The sequence below is a fragment of the Hevea brasiliensis genome, unplaced genomic scaffold, assembly GCF_030052815.1.
Source record: "Hevea brasiliensis isolate MT/VB/25A 57/8 unplaced genomic scaffold, ASM3005281v1 Scaf260, whole genome shotgun sequence".
Lineage (NCBI taxonomy): Eukaryota > Viridiplantae > Streptophyta > Magnoliopsida > Malpighiales > Euphorbiaceae > Hevea > Hevea brasiliensis.
The window spans coordinates 98,352-116,613 of record NW_026614763.1 but is presented as its reverse complement, the minus strand read 5'-3'; the positions used below and the strand labels follow the sequence as shown (position 1 = coordinate 116,613).

The window sequence follows — 18,262 nt, the reverse complement described above, 5'->3', positions numbered from 1 at the left end:
CCTGTAGTTGACATGGAAATGACTCCGGTAAAACAGCTACTATTCTAGCATTTAATTCAGAGAGACTCCGCATTTTAATTATTAGAGAAATTCAAAGATAGAGTTAATCAAATCATATTTTATGCTAACATAATTATAGGCAAGTATATAATTTAATTTTGGGATAAATATCAAAACAAATTTTATACTTTTTCACATTTTTATAATTTTATTTTATATTATAAAATTATCCATTAAACCCTAAATTTTTTTTATCCTTATAAATTCTACCTCATATTAAAAAAATTATTATTCCACTAAAAAAATGACGCTTATACTTTTTCATATTAGCATATTGATGAAATATGTTATTATGCAAAAATACATGTTCTCAGTCTCTTTAAATATTTTAATCTTATATATTATTTTATTTATCAATATTAAAAAATTATTTAAGTATAATTTATTAAATATATATTGATATTAGGTATTTACATTGAATTAAATATATATATTTTTTTCATTTAAAGATGTATCTTCCTATTTTATGTTGACTGTAACTAGATCATATTTATATATTATATTTTTATTAGTGGGATAATAATTTTCTTAATAGTGAGATATAATTAGTAAGGGTTAAAAAATTTAAATTTAATTGATAATTTTCATAATATGGGTATAATTATAAAAATTTAAAAAATATAAAACTTTTTTTATACAGTTATCCCTTTCTCTTTTTATATATTATTTAATTTTTATATAATCATAGATAAGTTATTTTATAGTTATCTTGAAATTCTTTTTTTTAATAAGCAATGAATTTTTTTTTATTAAATAAGTAATGCATTTTTATTAATAAAAAGTCAAGAAGAATTTAACACCAGAACATTCGATTAATTTCAATAATAGACTTCTTTTATAAATCCTAACTTTGAATATGGCATATTAAGTGAAAAAAACATGACAGAAAAACACCTATCAGACTAAAGAGCCATTAAAAAAAAAAAAAAAAAAAAAAAAAAAAAAAAAAAAGACAGGCATAGACAGGAGGAAGGATAGAGATGAAGACACCATGCAACATTGAATCTGCAGATTATCCATGCCAAGATTCCAGCCATAAAATTATGAATAGTGTGGAGCAGGGAAAAGCCAAGAAATTGGATTAGTAGGTCAAAATATATTTAATTTAATATTATGTATAATAATAAATTGTTTATTAAATGAAAAAAAAATAATTAACTCTAAATTTTATAATATTATATTTGTGAAAACAATTTTAAAAATATAGTTAAAAGAAACAACAACAATAATTAATTAAATTTTATAAAATAATATATACCACATTTATATTAAATTTTTAATCACAAATACAGTTTAAAATAAATTAATCAATTATAAATAAAAAATTAATAACAAAAAATAAATTTTAATCATGACACTTTACCATTGCCTAATAGAATTTAAATATAAAATATGTTTATGTATATCTCAAAATTTTATATGTCATTTAAAAGATTAAAAAGTAATATTTTATTAATGAATTATATATTTACAAAATATTTAAATTTGAAACTTTTTGTATATATTAATTTAAAATATAAAATTGACCATAATTTATATTTTATTAATTTTAACAAAATTAATTTGTAAAAAAAATGTTGAAAATATTTTATATATTATATGTATAACAAATGGGCATTTTGCAATAATATTTAACATTCTTAGAGCTAATAACAAATCAAATTCTTCCACATCACCTACATAAAAGCTTAGTCATGCTTTTTTTTTTTTACCACACGGGTAATTGTTTTATGTACAACGGATACATTCTCACTCTAATTATTGATTATGATATGACCCACAATAATCAATGGTTATAATATAATCGTTATACATATAACTGATAACTGATGTATTTTAAAAATTTTCCATTAACACATATTTAGCATGGCCATGGATGCCTTGAAGAATAAAAATGCACTTGACTGGAACAGAATATTATCTCCCTGGTAACTCATGCATTTTGTACTTTCCCTTCAAGGCATTGAAGCAACAACAGCACAAGATCAATAACAGAAATATATAATACAAAACCACCAAGATTCTCTCTCTTGTGTGACTAACTGCTTTATAACCAATCATTATTAGAACATTGTAAGAGGTTAGACCAGCATTGACCGCTCATCAACAACAATGGAATTCCTAGGCTCTGCCATGAATGAATTGTGCTTTACTCAAGAAAGTAACAGGAGAGGAAGATTAGGCCGGAGAAAGGTCGAATACGATGATACCAGAGAGTACAAATCCAAGAACCTTCATGCTGAGAGGAGGAGAAGACAAAAGCTTAGTGATAGGCTCCTGGCATTACGATCTATGGTCCCTATAATCACCAATGTAAATTCTTCTTAACCCTCAATTTTCTTCGTTAAATTTGCATGCTAACTTTGATTTTTTTTTTTTTTTTTCTTGGCTGGTTTAGATGAACAAGGCGACCATAATTGAGGATGCAATTACTTACATCCAGGAGCTGCAGCAGAATGTGAAGCTTCTCAGTGACCAGCTTCTTGAAATGGAGGGATCGTCCGAGGAGGCAGTCCAGAAAAGGAGTGATGAGATTAATGCTGCAGAGGAAATGAAGCAATGTGGAATAATGGTTTGATTAAAATAAATTCATAATAAATTCTTTTACTTACCTGAAAATTTTCTTTATTATTTATGCCATTATTTGTAGGAAGATGTTCAGGTGACTAACATTGATAGGAATAAGCTATGGATTAAGATTATCTTGGAGAAGAAGAGAGGCAGGTTCACTAGACTAATAGAGGCCATGACTTATCTTGGCCTTGAACTCACTGACACCAATGTTGCCACCTCTAAAGGAGCAATGCTTGTTTCCTCCTGTGTTGAGGTAAGGCAGAAGAAGAATTTTCTGGGAAAATTGTAAGATTTCCCTCTCTACTTCAATGCCATGGCTTTGGTACAATTCTCTAATCTAATAGTATTAATTTTTTAATTAGGTAGAATGTTTTGTGGTTTCAGGGTAGTTATGGAGATACACTTACAGTTGAGCAGACCAAGGACCTTCTGCTGGAGATCATCAAAAGCATATAGATAGATTGATTTATCCATTCATCATATTCATATTATTTGAGCTTAAAAAACATTAATTAAACAGTACTATATATTGTTATTCAACTTTGAGATGTTAGTCAGAATATCTTCTTCATTACTTGTCAGTCCTCTGCCCTTTAATAAAACTTTTTGCTTATTAAAAAACATAAAAAAAATAAAGACCAAATTCATATTTAAGGGTCAGTTTGGATTGAGAGAATATATATATACTCCTTACCATCCATCTCAAAAACCTAACTCTATTTCCTGGAGCTTTTTTCTCATCCAGTCCTTCCGTCCCACCCAACGGCAATTATGGGCAACAGAAACCTGCAAATTTTAATTTCGCACTGAAAATGGCGAAAATCATTAAATAATCATCAAAGAAACCAAGGTTTTCTTTGAAAAAATTAGTTGATTCTTGAAGCCATCTTAATCGTCTCTTACACAAAATCTAACACAGACCTGCCTCCTGTTATCAATGACACTGACAAATGATTCGTGCTTTGGGAGAACACTGAACCCCACCCGCTTAGAGCTCCACAATCAAACGATTGGTGCAAATTTTCTTTTATTTAATTAATTAATCTTCTTTTCTTGTTGTTTTTTTTTTTGGGTTCAAGTTTTGTTTGGATGATGAGAAAGCTTGTGAAAATAAAAGAAAAGAAAAGAAATGCACTATCTTGCCCACTAGCTTCTTGCTATGAACCATTGTATTGAAAGAATAATTTGGTTTGATTCGATTTCTGTATTGGTTGGACATTTAATTCTTTCATGATTTTCTCTGTTGCCAAACATAATTTTTATCAGCTTTTTTTTTTTTTTTCAAACCAAGATACAGAAATTCCAATCACAGCATCTCTGCATAAGCTTTAAAACTAGATTCTCCTCTGCAATTATTGGTGTAATATAACCAGAAACAAATCAAAGAACGAAAAGAGAAAGTAACTGCTATTAAATATTTAAATTTTCTTGTCAATTTCCTTCCTGGTGACCTCGTATTTGTGTCATCCAAAGATTGAACCTTCCCCAAACACCACCTCTCCTCATCAGATATAACATAAAATTCCAGAGTCTAGCAAATGGACTCCATTTAAAGCTTTCAAACCTACTGGAAATTTCATAATGATTTACTCTTTACCAACTTCCTTAGAAATATTACAAATAAACACTCAAATCCCACAGCCTTACTTGACAAGAAAGCAATAAAAACACCAAAAAAGAACAATGATAGTTGCTGCCTAATGAGTAACCTAAGCCCCTTAGCTTCAACAAGTGCTGCAGGGAAGTAGCCATAATCAGCTCCTTTCAGAGCAGAGCCAAATAGCATGTTTTAGCTGAAATCAAATGAACACCATGCTTCATTATAGCTCAAGCCATCTTATAATAGGTATAAAACAAGTTATCAACATCAAAATTTTAATACTTGCTTTCATTATTCAGGTATTACCAGTAAAATGAAGTTTTATGGCTCGTTTTCTTCTCTTTTGCATTTTGTTGGCCAATCTGTGGATGTTAGGATTCATGCTGCTACCTGTTCCAAGTCCAGCTCCATCAGAAGGTGGGATTATAGCCGGAAATCTAGGGATCAGACGTATGGCATCGCATCATCCTGATAAGTCTGCAACTGGTGGACAAGTGATTCTTGGTGTATTCATGGTGATCATAGTTGCAGTAGTTTTCTTCTACATTCGCATCACAAGACAGAGCCAAGAATCCCATACTTGAGCTCCTTATCTTTCCTGTTTCCCAGCGTGAGGTTAAGAAAAAAAAAATCATAGTATGCACTGTTTAGCGAGAACAAGACGCATGGATAATACTATATTCTAATTTTTCTTGAATTGGAGCTAATTATTCCAGAAAGTTTTGAGCTTTAGGGAGGATGATTTACAAGCTATCATTATAAATTGACAGAGTATTTATTCTTTAATTAGAGAACTTAATAGATAAATTCATCCATTACAAACTGCTCTGATAGTGGCCTTTCTTTATCTACTTGTTTCTCTGCAATGTTGATCTATATGTAACCACCTGAAATTCAAGAACTGAAATACTGACCAGTGACCACCACCAGGTGCACCTTCCTCTTTTCTCTTTTCAAGAAAAACATAAAAAGAAACTGGAGAAGGAAGACCAGCAGACCACCATCAGCTGAATTAGTAGAGGAAAATAATGCACTTTCCTTCTATTGTGAGGGAATTAATGCAATTAACAACACTATTTCCCCCTTCAGATTACTGGAAAGGACACAAATTCAGCGGAGATAATGTGGTGACTGCTTAAGCACCCATGTAACGTCCCATGAGCTTCTTCTTTCTCAGTTGAAAGAAGGGTTATCCTTTAGAAATTTAGCAAAGCATAAGAAGATAATTAGACACACAGTAATTAAGGTATTTTTCATTGAATATTATCTATCAGTTCAGAATCTAAGAAATCCAAAAAGTTTATCATTTGATTCCACAAATTTATCCACTCTGTTTCCATTTCTCTACAAACCTATATAGAATGAAAGCACTTTACTCCATATTTTCCTTTTCAAGTTCGAATAAAAGAAAGGTAAAAGGAAAAGAAGGGAAAATTCTCTTTGAACTGAGCTTCTTGTCTTTCATCTCAGAACAGCAAAACCCATCTTCCTTCCAAAATTCTCCAATAGAGCTCCTGCATTTCATATTATTTTTCAATCAATTACACAATCTCTAATAAAGATAAACAATATTGAATTAAATTGAGTATTTCACTATTTCACGACAAGAAACAGAACATATTTTCCATTCTTCACTGCCACCAAACAGATCAAAATAATGAAAAAAAAAAAAAACCAGAAACTAAATCAATCGAAACAGAACAGATTTTTAATTAAGACCCAAAAGAAAGAGAATACCTTGAGGCTTGCAAACAGGGGGATCTTCAAAAAGAGAACGAGAGAGCTGCTTATGAGCAAGACCAATATCAAACAAGATCAAACCAGAAGACGGATCACTAACTATAATTCCTTTGACAGGAAACCAAAGGAAAAGCTCTTCTTGGGAAATACCTTCAAGTCCAACAAGCCCACCATAACTGAGATTAGCTCTAACCACACTATCAAAATGCACCCTTGTTTCATATTTAGCCATGCAAGGACCATCCAAGTGAACCTCGAGGCGGCCATTCTGGTCAAGATCAAAGGATATGACATTGTCAGGAAAGAGACCACCGGGCAGGCCTTGGCTCTGAAGGAGGTTTTGTATGGAGGAGGAGGAGGTGGCGGAGAGAAGGAGAAGAAGAAGAAGAAGAGAGAGAAAGTGAAAGAAGAAAGATTTGGGTGTCAGAGACATTGTTGAGAGAGAGAGAGGGATGTGAAGGACAGAAACATAGAATAAGATTAAATGTTAAAGAGGTTTTATGTGGGGTTTTAAGGTTTGTTGTCATATTTGTTTTTTGCTTACTTTTGTCTTAGGGACTCATTTTTTACTTTTTAATAATGAAAAGTGTGGACCTGCCCATTTTTATTCACTAAATTGCCATTTAAGGTTTCAAAAATCCTTACCCAAATGACCTATATATCCTTGTTTGACAATAAAGCTCTGTTTGAAATTGTGATTAAAATTAAAGAATAAATAATTTAAAACATTTTTAAATATTAATAAAAAAATAACTGAAAATTTTATTTAGTATTATATTAAATAATCTTATTAGCTTTTTAATGCTTCATTTGAAATAAATTATTTGCCATAAAAAAAATTAATTCAATTCTTCACAATAACTCTTTATCTTTATATTTTTAGAAATAAAATCTTTTTTAAATGAAAAGAATTAAATTTTTTATTCTAAATAAAAAATTAAAAAAAAATCAACTTGTGAAATTTCAGTTTTTAAATCTGAAGAATATGTCTCATTTCTCAAACTTTAAATTTTCTCATCAACTTAATGATTTCATTTAGAATAAATCATTTTTAAGAAAAAAATTCAATTAAATTCTCACATAATTATTTTATCTCTTTAAAAATAATTTTTTTAAAATTATTTCTTTTATTTTAAATATAAAATTTTAATTTTCAAAAGAAAAAAATAATTACTTTTCAATATCTCGTTTAACAAGTTTTCATCAAATAAAAATATAATTTATTATTTTAAGATTTTTAATTAAATAATAATAATGTCAAATATATTATAAATATTATAATCCCTTGGAATAAGGAAAGGATATCTGAAAGTCATTCAAATTCTCAAAATCAGATTTTTTTTTTTAGATACTTATTTTATTATTAGATACAAACTGATTTTTTTTTTTTAAAAAAAAAAAAGGATAATAATGAATAATGCAGAACCCTCGGATCCCCGTGACGGCCGTTGCGGAGGGCAATGAAGTAAATAAAATGTAGATTTGGATAGAAACGAGGATAAAAGAGTAAATTAAAAAATTGTGATTTAGTGCAAGTTAAAATTTAATGAAGACACAAAAACAGGTATAAAGAATCCAATCCGATTATATCAAACATAACGCCTGGCAGAAGGCAACCAATCATAAGCTTAAAAAAAAATATTCAATTTAATTTGATAAATGCATTTAATAAAAAAAAAATAATCCCATTTTATAAAAAATAATTTAAATAATATTTTAATATATACTTATATAAAATTAATAAATTATTCAACTTTATCGCCACCATTATTAAAAAGTCTAGTTTAATATATTTTTAATTTTTTATTTAATTTAACTCAAATTTTTTAATTTAAATTAAATTTAACTTAAAATTTAAAATTAATGTGTTAAATTTCTTCATATTTTGATTTAAATAAAAAAATAAGTAGTTTAATTTTAAATTTTGAGATTAAATTTTTTTTATTTTTTTATTAAAACTTAAAAATTAAGAAGTTTAATTTCTTAATTTTTTTAGTTTTTATGTTAAATTAAATTTAAAAGTTAAAATTTTTTATTTAAATTAAATAAAAAATTAAAAATAAATTAAATTAAACTTTTTTTAAGAAATATAAGATGTAACTGAGGTTTAAACTTATCGAAATTTACAAAAAAAAAATACATATAATTCAAATAATAAAAATCTATATATAAATATAAACTCTTTTATTTAGCAAAAAAAATTATTTAAAAATATATTCTATGAAAATTATTATTTAAAAAAATATTTTTATTATTTAATTGTAATATAAATGTTTTTATATTTTTAATAAAATTATTAAAATTTAAAAAAAATAATTTAAAAAAATGAAAATCATTTTTCTTAAAAATAATTTATGTTACTTTAATAAAAAAATATTTTTTTTGTTGGCCCATATTTTAAATACTTCAAAAATTAAAAAATAAAAATAATACTTTGCAAGAAAATATTTTAAATAAAATAAACGAAATTTTAATAGAAAAATTATTTTTATAGAAAATCAAATTTATAATAATCAGACTTAACTAAAATAACATCATATTCAATAAACTAGATCGTACAATAATATAATACATTGACATATTATTTTTATACTTCTTCACGCTAATATTATCCAACTCGTTAAACGCATTCTTTCAGTTTTATTATAATAGAGAATCTTGCAAGTTTGGCTATATATATATATATATATATATGAATAATTATTATTTTTAAAAAAAAATTATAAATTAGTAGATGAGGATCAAAATCTTTTATATGTAGCATACTAATTATTGAATAATAATAATAATAATAATAAGATAATAAAACAATTTATGAGCTTTTGTAGATAGATTTTTTGAATTCTATATGTATATAAAATAATAATTTTCTAATTCTAATTAGTTTAATTTTTTTTCTGATTTTATTATTACTTTAATTTTTCTTTTCAACATTTTTTTTATAATATCTTTTTTATTTTACATGATTTTTTTTCTCTCATATTATTTTTTTTCTCTTAATATATTTATATTATTTATCAAAATATAATAAAATAATAATATATAAAACATGAAAATAAACTCAAATAATGAAGGTTAATAAAAAAGATAAATACTGATGTTACATATCCATTATTTTAATAATATCATCATTAAAAATGTCAAAAACAAATTATTAAGCCAACATAATGAGCAATAATATTTGGTAAAAAAGAATTATGAATAGAAAGGTCAATTAAAAATAGAAATATTATATTTTTATATGCACTTATTTATTGTCAATAAAATAAAAAATATATAAAAGAAAATAAGACAAATAAATAAATTTTACATAATAGAAATTAATTATATTTTTAAGATTAACTTTCTTGATTATATCAATTTTTTAATTCATGAATTCACAATTTTTTTTTTAAATTAAAAAAATTGGGTTCAGAAATATTAACTCTCTCTTGCATATACTCTCATGCTCTCTCTCTCTCTCTCTCTCTCTCTCTCTCTCTCTCTCTCTCTCTCTCTCTCTCAATAATTCATAAAGATCAACTTCAGTAATATAGGTTAAAATTGTTAACTTTTTAACCTAATTTTATATTTTTAATTTAAAATTTTATTTATTAATGAGTATTTAGTATGAGTGAATTAATATTTTTATTTTTTTATTTTTTTAAATGAGATTAAATATTTAATATATTATAAATAGAGTTAATACCCATTAAAAATACTTCACTTCTTAGTGGGCTGACTCAACGCAAATACTATTAATTTTGTTTCAATGGATTGAAAGGCTATGCAATATGAAAAAAATTAAAATTTTATTTTTTAAAGAATTATGGACTGCAAAATAATTTTTAAGTCTAATTAATGTGTCATGTCAATAAATTAGAATTATTTTAACTTTTAAATGACTCAATTGTTAAAATTAAAAATAATATCAAAATTTATAAATTAAATTAATAAAATTTAAAAAGTTAAATTAAGATTCAAAATATTTATAAAGGTTTTATTTTGTTCCATCAAATGGTATAAAATAGGTACAAAATGATCATGAAATTTAAAATAAATAGAGCTAATTTTAATTGGCTTAATTACCCAAAAAATTATATTTTCTAACAAGCGAAAGTGAAAAAAGAAAAAGACAACAGATAAATAAAATGCTTAAAAATCAATGGTAATAATTGTTTGATTGGCATTAGCAATGAACAAAACGGTGCGCACAATTATGACTTTTCTGGACGATAATATGGTACTCTTTTAGGCCGCACTTTCCTATTTTTCTTCCATGCTTGCGCTGGGCAACGGGTAGATCGGAATGGGACTAAAATCGGCGATTTCCATTTAAAATTTAAGACTTTCTTTAAAGGAAATTATTTATAAAAAAAAAATAATTTAATTTAATTTCTCATATAATTATATTATTCATTGTAAAATGATTTTTTAAATAAAAAAAAAAATTATTTCACCTATTAAAATTTTCAAATATGAAAACAAATATTGAATATTGAATTTGTGTTTTTTTTCCTTGATTTTTTTTGAGAGCTAATCTATATATTTTACCAACATCCGCGAATCTTTCATTTATGTAAAAATATAATATGTTGATTTATATTTTTTTTTATTTTATTTTTAATTAATAAAATATATTTTTTTATTTTTATAAAAATTTTACAATTCTTTTTAATTTATTTTCTTTTTTAAAAATTAACTTTAATTCAAATATAAATCAGTCGGTTTGAGTTTAATTTAAAGACAATTTTTATCAATTCCAAATTAAATTGATCCACTTTTAATTTTGGTCTACCTATGCCCTTCACACTATTGTTCTTTAAGAGTAAGTATTCGGTTCAAATCGAACTGAACCAAATCAAATCGAATTAAATTACAAAAACTGAATTACAAATTTTAGAAACAAAACCGAATCAAAATTGGTGAAAAATTAAATCTAATCGAACCGCTCTATTTCGGTTAAATTTAAACAGATCGGTATTATTTTTTATTGATTTTTTAATTTAGACTTATTTTCAAGTTATTTGATCTGATTTTCACTTTGATTTGAACATAATAACTATTAATTAATGAAATTAAACAATTTATATATATATATATAATTACATATAATTCATAAATTTTTCATAAAAATAAATCAAATAAAAAATTAATAAAATTATTTGGTTAGATTTAATCGATTTTTTTTTCTCTTCATAATTAAACCGAACCAAAATAACTGAAATCTTTATAATATAAAATCAAACCGAATCAAATTATTTTAAAAACTGAACCGAATTATTGAATTAAGGCGGTTTACTTTGATTTATTTGGTTTGAGCCAAATAATGTTCACCCCTGTTGTTCATTTGGTGCAAGCCAACCCATAAATTTTTTGGCGTTCGATCTCATATAATTTGTGAGACTTTTTTAAGTGCAGAAAATACGAGAGGAGCATCATCATGTCATAGTTTCAGGCTTTTATAGATGGAGATGATGATGATGGTGGTGCATCAAGTGAGAGCATTCTCTTATAATTACCTGGTAACCATCTATTATTTCTAATAATAGCTGCTTCCATTACAGCCACGCTCACGCCTTGTCAATAAATCATAAACCTGATTGTGCTGATACCTCAACAGCAATCAACATTCATAATTGCAGAAACCTGGATGCAAATAAATCAACGTAACTTCAATTTCTCCTTCTCTGTATTCCAATTTCAAAAATGAAATGATCAATAATCCACTATTTGTGGAATTATTCAAATAATTAGTATAAATTAGAGGGGCAGACAAGGAATAAAAAACAACATTACAAAGGAGATTTTGGTACAAGAATTGGATTATTCTGAAATTATGCAGACCATGAATCTTCAACTTGCTGATAATGCCTTTCATAGCTATACACAGCGTTCCCATAACTGCGAGCATCATCACTTCTTTCGCCGTATGGATATGGATTCCCAAACAGATAATCAGCACTTTCTTTCCATTGATTGCTGCAATTTCCATAATCTGCAACTTGTTGACAATCGTTCACTCTCCTTGCATAACGAGTCAGGCAGGGCCAGTACCCAAATAAACCTTCACAAAGATCCATTGCTTCCAACCCATACCCAGATGGAATTTCAGGCACTGACACTTGTTTCTCATACTCATATCCGTTGCCATACCCAGACCAAGGAGAGTGATCATCACCATACTTTTCCTTGCTTTCCTCTCCAGGATACAAGTCTAAAGGCTCCCTCTGAGAATTGCCATGGTCATGGTCATACTCACCTAGCTGCTGCTGCTCTGTCTCGTTGATGGCGGGTGGTTGTGGTTGGCTTTCGCTCGGGGGTGTTTTTGCAAGCTCTTCAACTTCCTTTTCTCCAATAGGGGATGTTATCGGCACAGAAGAGACTCCATTTAAGGGTAAGGTACCTAGATCATGCGTGGAGCGAGGATAACAAGTTTCATCAGAAGGTGGAAGGGGTTTGCCATAGGTCTGAGTCAGATCATAGCCACCACCATAAGGTGTTGGATCATATTCTTCAAAATCAGGCTCTCCAGACTCTGAAACAGAGTAAGATATGATGAACTGAGTCTGAGCAGGAAAGTAAAGATCAGGATCATACTGAATATACTTGGGTTCGCTGGAAGTGGATACAGAATATGCAGTTCTTGAATAGCTTGAAACAGGATCGTAGGCAACGAAAAGAGGAATCGGATCATAGGCAAAAATTTGGTAATCATTGGACTTGTAGCTGGAATAAGCCATTGAATCTTGAACTGCAGCAGAATCATAACTACTATAGGAATGGGTTAAAGGGTAATCCCCATCGTACTCACCATGATCATCCATATAATAGCTAGAGCTGTAGTAAGCCATTGTGTATCAATCTGGCTTCTAATTTCTCGTCAAGAAGCAAGACACTTGAGAAATCAAAAAGATGAATAAAGCAGTTACTTGCACATCTGAACTTGACTCAATTCAGATGCCCACCACCATTCAGTTGCAGGCCTTATCTGATAAAAGATAGGTGGGATGCCACTGTCACAAGAAAAACTCTCCAAAAAGAATTTGACGTTTTGTGATGATAAGATATGGATCTAAATTAAGATAATTTGCAAGGCCTGTTGAAGATAAACCTTTGCCTTTAGTCCATGAAAAGGACAAAACTTTCAAAGGCCATATGACGGAAGACACAAGCTGAAAGCAACCGAAAAAGCATCCCTGTTATTTCAGCTGAAGGGGGTAGGAGGGGTTAGATGAGCTAGGACAATCTATTAACAGAGTTAAATTTAATCGAGTTTATAATTAAAAAAAAAATTATATAAATAAAAACTTAAATACTCTACAGACTTAAAAGCACTCAAATCCAATGGGATCTTTCGCAGGGCTTATGGAAGCCCGAGCTATGGACTTGGACTAATAACAACCCAACTTGTGGGCAGCCCAGCCTGAAACCCTCGTTTGAGAATTCGACACTGATGGGATTAAGTAGCCATTTGCCGGCCCAACTCGGGAAATTATCTCGTGGGAAATTATTTCATGTATAACGAATTTATTTTAATTATTCATCATAATCATGATATTAAAATTTTATAATTTTTAAATATAAATGTAAGATTAATTTATAAAAAAATTATATAACCAACCTCAAGTTTTTTAAAATTAAAGCTTAATCGTTATTATTGATATGATAATAATTATTCGTGAATTTGTCATTAAAGAGAAAATCAATTCAAAATTAATTTTGTAGACAAATTAATCTACAAGTTTTAGTTTTATGCAATTAAGTCCCAATTTTATTAAATTGAACACATATTTTAAGCTTTTAATATGAAATTGAAACTTAATTACTTTAAAAATAAAATTTATAGACTAATTTGACTACAAAATCAATTAATTTCAGAGTGATTAGCCCTTGATGACAAATTCATATCCAATCATTTAGAGGGTCGTTTCCATAGAAATTGTCTAGAAAAGCAGATGAAGAAGATTAGTGGGTTGGGCAAACGTTTATGGGTAGGATTGGGGTTTGGTGCCTTTTCCCACCATGTATCCATGCCTTTTTTTTTTCTAATATCAAGAAATTGAGAGATTATTAGATGCTCTCAATGTATATGCATATTCCCTTATTACATGGCGGTTAGTCTTTATATCATATGAAAGATTCATAATTTTTATAAGAGAGGATACTATATATATATATATATATATATATATATATATATATATATATATATATTCGAGAGAACGTTACGATTTTCCAAAAATATCGTGGATATTGATATTAGCAAGTAGTTATTTTCTACTAGTAGGTATTAGTTCAATGATATTGAGTCTTCTTCAGAACTGTGAAGTCTCAAATTTGAGCCCAATTAGAGCCAATTGTAGTAAAAAAAAAGTTTTTTTTTTTTTTATTCTTCTCTACTATTGACTTGGATGGGCATGAAAAACTGTGACAATCTTTATAAAGGAATTGCCATCCTGAGTCTAAAGTGGAAATACTGAATAGAAAAATTAGTTATTTGGGTCTCTCAATTGAGTACTTACAAGATTAGGTGCATATAACATCAGCAATACTATCAAACTAGTTCAACAAAATCAAGAAAATGCCTAACTAGATACGCCCATCATTATCTATTAATCCTTAGTTAATTTTAAGCCAAATAATTAATCTATTATTTTATGATAATTATTTGACCAAATCTTCTATTACATCAGTTACTTAACAAACACCTGTGTATTTTACAAGATATGCAGAGAATAAGGAACAAGAAACACTAGGAAACAGGAACACAAGCTAACCAAACCTTGTACTTATATGTGTATTTTCAGATATACAAATATCAAGAATGACCAAAGATTAACAATCCTAATCACACATGATATTGGTTGAAGATTAATTAATTAATTAATTAAAAATATTTTTGATGTGATGCCATCTAATTGACCTGGTTTGATTTGGACTGATTATTGAACTAATTAATTTTACATATAGTTGGCTTCTGATTGGAAATTAATTATAAAATTATTTTGAATTTGCAAGTTAATTTGGCCCTTAATTGTGTATTTAGGCTCAAACTCATCATCGGGAACTAATTGACTTATAATCATGTGTTTATTCAAAGATTTTTCTACAGGTTTGACTTTTATATATTTGTTTATTTATGAAAAAAAATTATTTAAAAATCTATATAATTTTTTTTTATATTTTAGGTAAATATTTATATTTTAAAATTATATTTTTCTTATTAATTTCATGTTTGAGAGTATAAAAAAACAATTAAATTACATCTGATTGTGAAGTTTTTTCGACAAATTACTATTTACCATTTGCATTTTGTGAAACTAATTATATAGTCTCTATATTTTGAAAAATATATTATTTAATTCCTGTATTTTACTTTTATTAAACTGTTTAGTCATTACCTCAATTTTTTCAATAGTCAATATTGATCAACCTATTATTTAATTCATTTATTTAATTTAGTGAAACTAATTAGTTAATCTCTATATTTTGAAACTAGTTAATGCCTGTAATTTGACTCAGTTAATTATTTAGTCTTATAATTATTTTATATATCTAAACTATCTAAATACTCTCTCTCCTCTCTCTCTCTCTCTCTCTCTCTCTCTCTCTACATGTTTCTTCTCCTCTACACCCACATCCTCTTCCCCCTTCTTTTCTCTTTGTTTTTATCCGTTGATAAAAATGATATAAGCTATCCACACAAAAAAAGCTAGTCAATTTCTTTAAATTTCTAAATAATTAAGAAAAATTATTTTACAGTAAAGAAAACATAAAAATAATGTCTAAGAAATTGAAAATTTAAAAAAGTTATATGTAAATTCTGATTTTGTCTCCACATAGTAAAATTTTTATTTTTATCCAAAAATATATTTTTTAAAATATTATATTTTTCAAAATATATAGACCAATTAATTAGTTTCATTAAAATAGAAAGACTAAATAATAGTGTTTTTCAAAATATAAGGAATAACTAATAAGTTTCATTAAAATAGAAGGACTAAATAGTAATTTAAATAGTATAAATAACGGAAAATTTATAAAAAAAACTAAGTAGTTTAATGAAAGAAAAATACATGGACTAAATAATATATTTTTTAAAATACAAAAATCAAATAATTAATTTCATTAAAATACATCAACTAAATAATAATTTTCCTTTTTTTTTTTTTTTTTTTCCTCTTCTCTCATTCCATTCTCTCAAGTGCTTGTTTGATTGTTTCTTCTCATGGCTCTTTATCGGGTAGTGTATTATATATGAAGATAATAAATTGTGGTTGAAGTAACAGGAGCAGCTTAAACTTCCCAACTTCCTTCGGAATCTAGTTCTTGGACGAAAGCCATTTTGATGATCAAGGTTATGTCAGGTTGCATTTGACCTTAATTAAACTGATTATTTATTTGACAACATGATTTAATCTTGTTTCCATGCTTAATTAATTATCTCTAAGCACAAATAATTAAAAAAAGGGCTTAACCATGTGTTTGATTCTGCTATGTTTTCTTCTGTCTTTGTTTGTATTATCATATAAAGAAAGTTACTCAACCATCCTAACTTCCTCATCAACAAATTCTACACATTCGTGTTTGGTTTAATAGCCTCATGTGTCTCCTATAACATAGTTTCTTTTTTAAGCCGCAGATTTTATTAATATTAAATAATCATGAAAAATTTTACACAAATCACTTGGTTAAACCCTAATTAATAGATCTCTCTTGAAAAACCAACCTAGAACAAAATACGCTAAATGAAAAAATGGGACAAAACAAAACATATATTTTGTTTTCATATACATGTGTGTGAGAGAGAGAGATATTTGTGTGAACAGAGAAATTATAAATGGCTCTAGCTAGGGGAATACTTTCCTTGGTAATAATGGCAAAACAGAAAGGGCATGAAAAGAGTAGGTCCAACCCACCCATCTCTCCCAACTCTCTCTATTGTTTCATCATGAAAGATAAAACCCTAAAACAATAATATGTACAACCTAACAATCTTATTTTGAACTCCTTCTAGTCCATGGCTTTTGAAAGTCCTTTGATCAATAAGAACAAACTTGACCCATGTGAGTTTCTGTTTCTCTTTTCTGCTATGATGAGTCATGCTGTGGGACTAGCTATCCAATGGAGAGGAAACATTTCATAACCATGGGTGAATTTTGAATTAGACATCAATTATGCTAGGTGAAAATTAATGTCAGTTGGTTAGGGTTCTCATGAGCTGAGGCCTGATGTATCATGTAGGGCTTTATAAATATATTGCATTTCACAAATTCATTTCTTGGTATCATATAATTTTGTTTAAGAATAATTCAATAATTGAATACTTATATTAAGAGATATCAAGAAAAGAAGGTTAGCAGATAATAGAGGCTAATCTTCAATGCAAAGCAATTATATTTTTAAAGAAAAAAAATATATACATATATCTCAGAGGAGAGTTGTGATATTTAGGAGAATTAAAACACACAGCACAAGACAATATATAATCTGATAAAAAATCAGATGAAGCATGAGAAATAATGAAGGGGACCTGTCGAGCATAAGTTGACAAGGAATGACGCATATATCAATCAGTGTCTTAAGCAAGCAAAACCCATCTTAATTAATTAATTTTAAAGAGTTTTGACATAATGGATTTATGAAACATGGGACCCAAATGAAGGGGTAAAGGAAAGATTTTTCAACATGGGTCAATTATCCATGTCAACCCCACAAAGAGACTTAATTTTTGGTGAGATTTCATAAGTCCAAAAAGAAAATTATTAAAGACTTGTCATGGTTCGGAATTTAGGTAATTAAATTTTACATATTCAAACCCCTCTCCTACAAGGTCAATCTAGATAAGTATAGCCATAGATGATGATGGAATGTATACTCGAGAATTTCAATTTCCAATTGGCTAGCTATTTGGCTTGACTTGTGGGTGAGTAATGGGTATGAGAAGAAGACAAAAAAAGTAAGAGATAGAGGTAAGGTAGAGATAGAGAGAGGGAGTTGGTAAGGGCTATAAGAGTTTTGAATCCAATAATTATAACTCCTAAATCATAGAATCAGCAGTAGGACGGCAATATAAAGAATGTTTAAAGCTCTTTAATCATTTTTTTTCCTCCATTGAGCATGCCCTATCCACAAATTAAATTTAATTGCCTGTCACCCACTAATTGGATCGTGCTCTCTTTACCTTAATTAATTAACCATTGCTTTTCTCTTTTATTTTGTTCATTTTATAATATAATAAGAAAAATATGAGAGATAATATGAAGAAAACAGAAATTATATGTTGATTATTTATATATTTATTTA

At 27.6% G+C, this 18,262-nt stretch overlaps 3 protein-coding genes across 3 annotated transcripts; 1 reads left to right on the top strand and 2 right to left on the bottom strand.

The window, feature by feature from the left end:
- The first annotated feature begins 1,926 nt into the window (after window positions 1–1,926).
- LOC110651626 (transcription factor DYT1-like) lies at window positions 1,927–3,187 on the top strand. The gene is made up of 5 exons (XM_021807001.2): window positions 1,927–1,988; window positions 2,151–2,373; window positions 2,459–2,632; window positions 2,711–2,887; window positions 3,019–3,187. The coding sequence occupies exons 1-5, from the start codon at window positions 1,927–1,929 to the stop codon at window positions 3,088–3,090; spliced, it is 708 nt and encodes a 235-aa protein (XP_021662693.2). The 3' UTR covers window positions 3,091–3,187.
- A 2,273-nt stretch (window positions 3,188–5,460) lies between these two features.
- LOC131176856 (uncharacterized) lies at window positions 5,461–6,455 on the bottom strand. The gene is made up of 2 exons (XM_058141888.1): window positions 5,972–6,455; window positions 5,461–5,748 (listed from the first exon to the last, which is right to left on the bottom strand). Exons 1-2 carry the CDS (start codon window positions 6,405–6,407, stop codon window positions 5,696–5,698), a joined length of 489 nt encoding a protein of 162 aa, XP_057997871.1. The 5' UTR covers window positions 6,408–6,455; the 3' UTR covers window positions 5,461–5,695.
- A 5,168-nt stretch (window positions 6,456–11,623) lies between these two features.
- On the bottom strand, window positions 11,624–13,188 carry LOC131176855 (uncharacterized). Its single transcript, XM_058141887.1, has one exon. The coding sequence runs from the start codon at window positions 12,805–12,807 to the stop codon at window positions 11,791–11,793; it is 1,017 nt and encodes a 338-aa protein (XP_057997870.1). The 5' UTR covers window positions 12,808–13,188; the 3' UTR covers window positions 11,624–11,790.
- Between the last annotated feature and the right edge of the window lie 5,074 nt (window positions 13,189–18,262).